Raw genomic sequence first — 11,122 nt, forward strand, 5'->3', positions numbered from 1 at the left:
AACAAGGAATGAAGAAGAAAGGAGAGAAGGAAGGGAAGAAGGGAGGGAGGAAAAGAGGGAGGGAGGAAGAAAGGAAGGGAGGGAAAGAGGGAAGAAAGAAGGGAAGAAAAAGCACTTCTAAAGCATTTGGGATACAAACATAAAACTAATTAATCCAGGCCCTGCCCTCAAGAATCATATATTCTAATGGGAGAGATAACAACATAGGGAAGTAATGACCATGGAGGGTTATTTTGGTTGAGAAAGTTAGAGGGTTAGTGAGCACAGTCACTAGGGAGTAGATTAAATGATCCTTTCCAGGAGTAATGGTTCCAGAACTGGGAAGGGGTTGGGAGTGGGGGCCCTGGAAGCACTCTCCTATCATCTGGACCAGAGCACATGCCACAGAAGAAAGGGTAAGTCCTCAGGATGTGGTTTCTGGACCAGGTGATTAGGCATTTAGGGAGGAAAGAATGTTTGGGGCTCAGCTGAAGATAACACACATAGGAGATGGTGGCTAGGAAGAGTCATTTTGGCTTGGAAAGAGACAAATGGAATGGCATTGTAGAATAGTAATATACAGTTAACTGAAAGCCATTGTTGGCCTGCAGACATTCATGGCCATTCTCCTTAGCTTGGAAAGGACACTTGCCATGATGCTAAGACGACTGGTGTGCTAGAGACAGCTTCTACTTGTTGTTGTGAAATTTTCAGTGTGAGCCTCTTGGCAAACACTACAGATCAGGGCTTGATTTATTGATTGTCGAGACTTCTCAAACTTATAGAGAAAATGTTAAAGATGCAGATTAAACCTTAAAATGTGTCATATATCCATTCCCCCCACCCCCTGCAGAGCTGGTTGTTAAACATTTGCCAGTATCCTTTTCATGTAAAATATTCCAAAATAATCAAATGTAGTCTTTTTCTTTTTTCCCCCTATATAGTGTACTGGCAATCAAGATGGGCTCTTAGCACTTATTCAACCAAGCACCCTTGAAGAGTTTGGCCTTTGTTTCCTTGATTAAATTAGGAGTCCTTGATGACCTCCTTGCCTCAAGGGAAAGCCTAGTTTACCTGGTTTTGAATGACGTTTGTGACATCAGAGGCTTTTAGACCACATGGGTTTAAGTCTCATTTTTGTGATGCTTTTAGGTCACGTGGGTGAGACCCTTAACAAGATATATAAACCTAGAGGTTGGCTTTGTCTTTTGGAGCTCTGAGCCACAGCAGGAGTGGCGTGTGACTCTGGGCCAGCCATTGTTATGAGCTCCCTGGCTTTGGAGAAAACTCAGATGTTGATGCTTCTCTGGTTAACCGTACATTGTGATTTTGTCAGATGGCTGGTAGTAGCAATCATCCTACAAGACTACTTTTTATCATTGTAACCCCTGATCAAAAATTACCAGCTGCAGGATGAAGTCCAAGCTCATCAGTTTGGCTTTCAATGCATCCCGTATCCTGGCCCTATGTTCCCAACATTTATCTTTAATCACTCAACTTATCGACTATTAACCAATATAGACCCTCTGTTCCACCTAGGCATGTTTCTTCATTGTCCTTGAAGTATACCATGCTCCTCATTGGAATACCCATGTCTTCTCTCTGTTTCTACCAATCCTAATCCCATTCCTCCTTTTTATTCACGCAAAAAAAAAAAAAATTTGAGTGCCTAGAATATGCAATGCGTTGTCCTAGGGGCTGCAAGAGATACAAAGATAAATAGGAATAGGATGCAGTTTATTAAGGAGCTAATAATCTAGTAGAGGAGATGGCATGTATTCAGATAAATGTAATATTGAAATATGCTAAGTATCTCATTCAATTAAACAAACACTAAAAGCCTAACACTAAAAGTATACAAGGAGCTGTGCTGGGCACAAAGATGAAAAAGGACACAGTCCTTGCCTCCAAGGCATTTATCATCAAATGGTGGTGGTGGTAGGATATGCTAAATATAAAAATGAATACAAAAAGCATTTATTAAATGCCTACTATGTGTCAAGCATCATGTGAAGAGCAGGGATACAAATACAAAAGCAAAGATAACCCTTAACCTCAATGTGTTTTATACACACACACATATGCATATATGTATATACATACATACATATAAAATTTTATTTCTGAACTTAAGGAACACCAAAGAAAATGGATATTTTCATATTTTTATATGTAGAGTAGAACATAAAGAGGATTGTACACAAAACTTCAGATCTCTATTATTTATAGCCTGATTTTCTTTTAAAGTATATTAGTTCAACTCGTAGCTTTCAACGTTGTTTTGCTTCTCATCACTTCTTTCTGGCCTTTCTTCTATTTTTCTCTGCTTTAAAAAAAATTAAAAAAAAAAAAACAAACCAAGAAGCCTGAAAAGATCTTTTTATCTTCCTTTTCTTTTTTTGCTACCTTACCCCTTGTTAGGAGATTGGGACTGGTGGTCCTGAGACCATCATGATGGCTTCCCCTTAAGGGAGGCTATGGCTTGTAAAACATACTCATGGAAAAACACAGTAACATTTTTTGAAGATTGGTACAGCTGTATCTCCCAAATAATATTTTGTCTACCTCCAGCTTGTTTGTCTCCTGGCAAACAAATCCCCCAACCACATTTTGTCCTGACCCCTGATATGCAATTCAGCCAGTTCAGGGAGCCCATCCAAAATCATATCAGCAGAATCTCACCCTCAGAAGGGCACTTTGGAGCATCCCCTCTTTCTGTTGAATGGAACCATGTCTCTGCGCTCCCCAATGCAGTGCTGCCCTTATGTGAATTATACTCTATTAGCGTGAATGTCTGGGTTATATATTGCGTCCTCTCTTTGTCTCTTCCCCATTGCTTGCAATAGATTTGCACTGAATTCCTGTTGTTTTACATGTCAGCACCCAAACTCATTAAGGGATTGTTCTCCCCAACAGCTCTGGCTGTCCCACCAGTACCTTTCCTTAGACATAAATTGGGTACCTGGACAAGGGCTTAACCTATTGACACCATGAGCCCAGCTGTATAAAGCAAGGGTCAATGGGGGAACTCAGTGTCCTCCCAGGAAGGACTCCTTTAGGCCAGAGAACTGTCACAAAACACCCTTTATTCCCCTCTCTCATCCTCCCTTCCACAATGGAAGAGGGAACAAGAAAAGACAAAGCCCTCATAATAAACATGCAGTCAAGCAAAAATATATTCTCTCATTGGCTGTGTCTGAAAATGTCTTATTCTGCATCCAAGACATGACCTGTCCATCAAGAAGTGATGGATAACATGCTTCATCAGCAGTACTCTGGCATCATAGCTGGTCATTGCATTGATTAGTTCCTAAATTTTTCCAACTTGTTTTTGTTTTTATTGTTGTGTACATTGTTCAAGATGACAATCTAATTGGGAAAGACAACAAATAATGAGAGGAGGCATTCAGAGAGGGATATATTCTTATGCAAAGTTTCAAGATGGTGAACGAGTCCTAACGAAGGATATAGGATGACCTCCCCTTTCAACAGAAATAATATTCATTTGATTATGGCTTCAGAACTAGGAAGTGGGGCGTGATGGGTATGGTGGGACACAGAGAGATGAAAAATTTAAGCTTTTCAGAAAACAGTATGAAACACAGAAAAAGAGCTCTAGGAAAATTTGAGGTGGTAGTCACTTTGACCTACTGGGATTGGACAAACTTTCATGGAGGTAGCTACTGAGGAGAGAGCACATTCCAGGTAAGGGAAGTTGGATGGAGGTAAGAGAGTGCAGGATGAAATCACTGGATAGATAGTTGACCAATTTGACTGGTTTGGAGTGACTCATGCAGAGTTACACAGCTAACAAAGGTCTGAGCTGGAACTTGAACTCAGGTCTTTCTGACCCCAAGTCCAGCAATTTATTCACCACAGCACTGGGCTTCTGCATCCTCACACCAACTTCAAAACCATCATTGCTGAACAGATTAAATACTTTGGGATTCTAGAGTCCAGTACGGAAATCACTACACTGCTTTGGTTCTTGTTCCAAGTTGTTCTTCTGGTGTGGACTCTTCAGTCAGTATGAAAGTATTTTCAATGACTAATGAATATTGTTCAAATCTCACCAATAAAAAATATACTGGGGAACATAATTATTGGATAAGTTCATTAATCTGATTTTGTAGCCACCAAGCTCATTTTGCAGGGGGAACCAAAGGGTGTTCCTGCATATTTGCATTACTACTATTGTCTCACATGGTCACTTGGCACTGATTCACTTTATCACAATCTGTCATAATTTAAAGTTTACATCTGGGTGTTTCACATACATGCACTTGAGTTGGTAAAGACAAAACTTCAAAGAAGCTTCAAAAATACTATAGCCTTAACAGAACCCCATTAGGTCAATTAGTGATTTCAATCCTCCCCGCCTCCACCCCACTTATCTAAGAAGTCACTTAGTGGTTGACAAATAGGTGCTTAAGTTCAAATAAGCCCTAATATGGGAGACTTCTAAACCGGATTTAAGAAACAATGACACTATATAGCTGTTTAAAAAAAATTGGTGAATTCTATCAAACAAATTATCTCCATATGGTTCTTCCAGTTGGCGCAACAAAATATCTGGAGAAACAATATAATCAGCACAGTGCCTGGGACATAGTAAATATTTAATGTTTGCCTATTTAAATCAAAGCATGGCTTTCCAGCCCTTCAAGACAATTGGTTTCCATATTAACGTGTATTAACATATTAAAGCTATGCCATGAAGTTCTTTGGGTCAGCAGTGATTTTAGATGTAGTTGTAATCACTTAGGTGTATCACCACCTTAAACATTAAAAGTCTCACATAGTCAGAATGACCAACGAGATGGGAATTACCATTGTAGAGCAAATATTTAGGTATGTTTGCTTTTAATGTGTAAAAATTGCATGGATTGTCCATCTGAATTTCTGTAAAGCTTGTGTGAAATTTACATTGGTTGGAGGTCTATGTGCCTAAAAGTGAAATCTTGATAGGAAATGTGTAAATGTAGATATATTAATACAATTATGTTAATAGTATAAACAGATGCAGTTTTAAAGTTTGTTTCAGTTGTAAAAAGCTATTCTCATTCACCTCATGGCTTTTGTTGCCAATCATTTCCTTCATAACATCCCATATTATTGGCACTAAAAACACCATTGCTCACACTCAAATTCTGAACAAGCCAGATTGGTGGAAGGGGGGCAGGTATATCTAATGCCCAGATGATTAGAACTAACATGAACCACAAATTAACGGCTTAGTGTTAAGAATTCTCCCAGAAATATTATAGTTGGGGTTTCTAGGTCAGTCCACAGTATCATTCCTAACCCAGAACATTGCTGAAATCCTTCACATATTAAATATAAAGCCACAATACTAGTATTTGAAAAAGATTTAAATAGAATGTGGCAGTTCTTTATACTTTGGGGCCCTGCTTATTTATCATCTCCAGTATTTTCATTTGTTAGAACATCATTAACTGGAGACATAGGGTAGCAAGAAGGGAGAGCTGTGAAATGTGGCCAAGATATTCTAAAGTGGGCAGAAATTTGTGGAGCAGGTAAAGGGGATTTGTATATACACATCAGAAAAGTTGCCTGAGGTACATGCAGCGTTGAGATGAGACAAGGACCTTAAGTCTTTTACCACCTACTTCATAACAATTCCCAATATTGGCCACCAAGTGGTGGTATTAACCTAGGAAAGCACAGATGCAGTATAAAGGTGTGGGGACATCAGGGAGGCAATGGACTGCTGAGTAGCTCTATATAGGTTATTTGCAAGTTGGCCTTTTGTAATTATGCACCAACCTATGAACTCAAGTGAGATTACCTAGGGATTTGGGAATTGGTAAAGATGAATAACATTTTCCTCAGGGGAAAGCAACAATGGGCAACAAAACAGCTTTACTAGATGGCCAAGTGAACTGTGTCCTCTTCATTAATCTGGAACTGGTTGGTACTTTATTCTTTAGTAGCAACTTTAGCTGAATACTTCATATTTGAGTCTAATTTTTTTTTCACTTTACTTCCCCAGGTTCTCTTTAAATATAATAATGCAATGAACCAAATCCACTCAGCCACCATTTATGACAAACTAGTAGTGGAAGTAAAAGTTTGATCCTTTTACATATAATAAACACCAAAATTATACTCTTTCAAGTTATTGTTTGTCTATTTACCAATACTTACTCCAGAGACTTTAATTTTCTTTAGGTATTTCCTCCCCATCCCCCATCCCCAAGTTGCAGGGCACTTTTGTGAACCAAAACCCCATTACTATTACTACCTTCCTCTAGGTGTTCAGAGCATCAGGGGAACTAATTTGACAGAAAACTTGGGCCTTGAATTGGTGTCTGCTTATGACCTAGCACTTATAAAGTCTGGGTGGCAAATCATGTGTTGCCTTTACACCAAATCTGAGATTTGGAACTTGGGCCTACGTGACTCTTGTGCTTGTGGGAATGAGTTTTGTTCTAATCAAAACCCTCCTAATACCTGTATGAACAAATCAAAGCAGAAACCAGATCTAGTCAACTCAATAAAGAAAAATGTTTTCATTTCAAACAATACGTCTGTGAAAACCATTATAGAATGAGAAAAGTGCAAAAAAGGGAGTCCTCAAATACAGCTCAAAGATCACTAATGTATATTATGGTATACATGAAAATAAATACAACTCTCAGTTATTTAAAATGGACGTATCACATTTATATGGCACATAACCAGACTGTTGATTCCAGAGATAAGTATTTTCCAGAGATCTTTAACCACATTGCAAATTCCAAACTTAACTATAAAGTGAATAGTTAAGTCTTATTTCTAATATTTTATTCCATTAACAAAAACCAAAAAGGCTCCCCCCTCCCTTTATAAAAATCATGGGTGAACATAATGAATTTATGAAGGAGGCAAGTATACTTATCGAGATTATGGACATAGGTTCAGCTGGCACACAATGTGATAGAATATACATTTCACAGAACCTTCTATTAAACCAAAATTGACTCACTATATTAATTTGATGAATATTTATCAGGCACCTACTATGTATGTTCACATCACTATGGAGAATACAAAAGCAAGGTCCCTGTCCTCAGAGTTTATTATTTAATAGCTTATACATTTGGGTCCAGTTCTTTTGGCTGTTCTGCTTGAATACTTTGCAACCATATTAACAATTCACTTGACAAAAAACAGAGGGGCTATGTCTCCATTACAATTTAATAACCAGGTAGAGAAGTAGTGCATTTCTACGTGTTATGGCACAAACCCCCCCATCACATCATCCCAATTCCACACACTTCCAATTTATCTCAGACTGTTCAATTGACTCTCTACTCCTTTTCCTTATTTTTCAGAATAGTCTATCAGAATAAGGAAAGGTTGGCTTCTTATTTTTTAAGGCATGAGCCATAAAACACATAAAAGCAAAGATTCAAAGATGATACTAATTTTCATATGACAGTAGCACAATTCCAGTAACAACTTTTTAATTAACAAGGAACTGAATTGTGGCACTGATGATAGAGTTCAGCTATGTACTACACTTACTTATTCCAAGAATTTTATAGTCAGTAAACAAAGAATAGTCATGGAATGTGCCATTATGTTAATAAGGGGAAATTAGCTTAAGATTATATTTAACGCTCCCTTTTCCTTCAGTGCTCAGCTGATTAGCTTCCAATGTCACACAATAAAGTTTAACTATTCTTGGAAAGAACTACTTGCTGAAGGAGGAATCCATTTATTTGAGAAAGTTTACATTAAAAAAAAGTGCTTGTAACTTGGGTCTTGTTTAAACTTGGGAGCATAACTGCTCACAAAAGTGTTAATAAGCTTTTTTTTTATTGTTAAGCTGCAACATACATGGTTTAATATAACAAAAACATTTTAAATCAAGTGAAAAGTAATAAACTGAACAATAAACACTCAAAACAAAATATTTTCCATTGGAAATGTGTTAGGATGAATAAAGAGCTTAGTTACCATCTTACTGCAATTTTCTTATGTGTTACTAGCCTACAGACATGTTTCCTGTAATCATGCAGATGTGAATGGAACTTTGAACGACTAAATAAAAGAAAAGTCCGTTTACTGCAGAGACTCATTTCACAAGGTAGCCAATTCGGCTTGGAGAACAAAACTACTCAAGAAATACTTCATGTGTTTTTGCTCATTTTAGAAACCATGAACCTTAAGCTGCTCCTCCTTGACAATGCCAACCTGTAAAACAAAAAACATTTTAGCAAAGCTGTTTTCAGGAATAAATTGCCCTTCTCTAAAGTAGTCGACATAAAATTAAGAGGTATTAAAAGGATCATCATTTAGTTGGGACATTTGGTGACAAAGGTATTCTTATCTATAGAGAAAAATACTTTTATTTTTGACATCAAAATATTTTCACAGTCTAAATGTGTTTATTGCATTTAATTTAAATTTAGGAATAACAACAACCATATTCAATCAGGGTATCAAATTTCTGGCACCAAGATGTTCTGAAAGACTAATGAAATATTTGCAGAATAGTGTCAATAATCATTATAAAATTTATAATTTCAATTGACGTTTCTGTAAAGAACAAGTATGTTAAGTCATTTTAACGACGAATTGGACAGTCTATCCTTCTCCTGCTATGTATAGATACTATATTACCAATTACTCAGTAAAACTGACTTGATGTGCATCACTTTTATGAGGCTAATTGTTAATGTATAGTAAAAATTAAACACTGCTTTATTTTATCTGCAGTGACTTACCTCCAGGAGGAACTGGCAAATGTTCTTTCTCTGGTCACCTTGAAGCTGGATAACCTCACCGTATTCAGGATGTTCAATCACAGTACCATTACAAGCAAATTTCTGGAAAAATTTATCCATATCATTACAAATGAGCCACAAGCAATTACATCTTTTAATATCACTAAATGAAAAGTTTCACCCATAATAGCATCAAATATTTTAGTTTCAAATTAAATGAGGACATTAAAATGGTAGTTTATAAATGGTGGCAAACTAACACAAAAGTTAATAAAAACAAAACACTTAGGTCATTTTAACTAAAGGATTAATTTGTACATAAATCCAAATAAGCAGTTTTTTTTTCCTTTTCCTAGTTTTTTTTAACTTTTCAAACTGAGATGAAAGGCAGCAATTGAGTATTTTTATGTTATTTTTAAGACATATGCAGCTTGCTGGAAATTGGGAATTGTATTGATCAAATTTGAGAGTAACCACTGTTCGCAATTTAAGGTTTGAGCACAAAACCAGAATCCAGTTACTTGGCTTCGTTATATTTTTCTTTTCTGTTACGTCTAATATCTGTACCTTTTTGAAAGCTTTCACAAGTTTCTTTTTGTCATAATCATCCGCAATTCCCTGAACAGTGGTCAGCGTCTTTCTGCCGTTTCGTTGTTGGATTCTTATATGAATGTAATCCTCAGTCCCTGCCGGGAGTATGGCGTCACCCTTAGTTGCATCAGCAAAGGGGTCTGCGGACACAAAACCGGTAACAGAAAAATAAAATAATCACCACACAGAAGGTAGTCGAACATCTAGACAAGCAGTAACACGAATTTTCTAGGGGTTAGCCATCTCTGCCCTAGCCTAAGCTTTCCCCTCCCCCAGTAGTTCTGCTTTGAGGACCCGGCATCCCCTTTAAGAGGCAGATGTCAGCCGGCACTCCAGCCTCAATAACGCTGTTGTAGCCCGTGATACGTAAAATCTAGAAAACGTCGAGGGGCAAAGTCACCGCGCTAGCCTCAGAGATCACGTTCTACAGCCGTCGGGGAGGACGCTTCTATTACACGTTAAAAACAAACCACCCTGAGCACACTCCCCCCCCTACCCCCCCGCGTCTTAGAACCCACTCAATCTCTGATTTTCACCCAGTAATTCGCATTAAGGGAGCGTCGTGAAATCCCCGGGGGTCCAGTGTCGGCTCCCCACGCTGGGTCAGAACCCGGCTCAGGCCCAGAATCAGCCCGTAGAGACTTCTCCATATTTTCCCAAGGGGAAAGGAGCGGAGAAACATCCCAATACTAAATGGAGCGGGGGGGGGGGGGGGGGGCCTCGGGTCCGAGGGGGCCCCACGCATCGCCCCCCGTGGTCGGGCTAGCTAAGGGCCTTCGGCGTCACCCCCTCCCCGCCGGGGGGCCCGGGGCTCTCACGCAGGACCCTGGCCGGGACCGGAGGGAATCCGGCCCAAGGTCACGCCAAGTTTGGAACCCAGAGCCCCGACGGGTGGGTTGGGGGGAGGCGGACAAAGGCGGGGGCTCGGAGCGAGATACGGTTGGTGGGGGGAAGGGGCGGCCCAAGGGTCTGGCAGAGGGTGATGGGGTAACTGATAGGAGAGTCGCTGGCGTCCCGGATCCGGAGCGGGGGTCCGGGCCGGGGTCCGCTCGCCGTCGGCCATTTTCTGGGCGCAGACAAAAGCCCGGGGCGTCGCGGGGGTGGGGGAGGGGGACGAGCGGCCCCGCCGGGCCGGGGGCAACGGGCGCCGGGGGCCCGGCGGACGGCCTCGGGGCTCCACGCCGTTACTTACCGAAAGATTGGAGGTTCTGGATAGTGGACATGCGATATTAGTGAGAGGCCGGTGAGGGGATAAAATGCCGGCGGGGCGCGCCCGAGAGGACCCTGTGTCAGGAGGCTGTGGGGGCTAAGGAGGAGGAGATAAGTAAAGGAGGGAAGGCGGCGGGAGCGGGGAGCGAAGCGGAGGCGGGCGGAGGGCGGCGACGGAGGCGACGGAGGCGGCGGAGCAGCGGCGGCGGCGGGAGGCGGCGGCGGCAGCGGCAGCAAGCACAGGACACCCGAAGGAGGAGGCGGCGCTGCGGCTTCTCCCACAAAATGGCCGAACGCGAGTATTTAGGCACGCTCTCCGCCCATCCCACGTGACTATCGCCGCGCGAAGTCTCTTGGGACTTGTAGTTCTCTCCTGGCGGGATGAGAGGCAAGGCGCTCCCCCTGCCGCGGGGCAGCGGACCACAAATCCCGGCAGGCATTGCGCCCCAGCGCCCTCCCCAGCTCCCCGCCCCCGCCTACCCTTAGGCTCCTCAGGGATGCTTGGAAAGTTGCTTCTAGCTCCCCACTGGAAGAGTTCGTTCCGGGGAGGGCGAGACCCCACCTCCTCCTCCCACCCCCTCCTCCCACCACCTCCCACGCAGACGCGG

General features: G+C 41.2%; 1 protein-coding gene across 1 annotated transcript; it reads right to left on the reverse strand.

Moving 5' to 3' along the window:
• Positions 1 to 6,488: 6,488 nt before the first annotated feature.
• EIF1B (eukaryotic translation initiation factor 1B) lies at positions 6,489 to 10,836 on the reverse strand. Its single transcript, XM_036761157.1, has 4 exons — positions 10,498 to 10,836; positions 9,282 to 9,445; positions 8,715 to 8,816; positions 6,489 to 8,181 (listed from the first exon to the last, which is right to left on the reverse strand). Exons 1-4 carry the CDS (start codon positions 10,526 to 10,528, stop codon positions 8,137 to 8,139), a joined length of 342 nt encoding a protein of 113 aa, XP_036617052.1. The 5' UTR covers positions 10,529 to 10,836; the 3' UTR covers positions 6,489 to 8,136.
• Between the last annotated feature and the right edge of the window lie 286 nt (positions 10,837 to 11,122).

Source organism: Trichosurus vulpecula, chromosome 5 (genome assembly GCF_011100635.1).
Source record: "Trichosurus vulpecula isolate mTriVul1 chromosome 5, mTriVul1.pri, whole genome shotgun sequence".
Classification (NCBI taxonomy): domain Eukaryota; kingdom Metazoa; phylum Chordata; class Mammalia; order Diprotodontia; family Phalangeridae; genus Trichosurus; species Trichosurus vulpecula.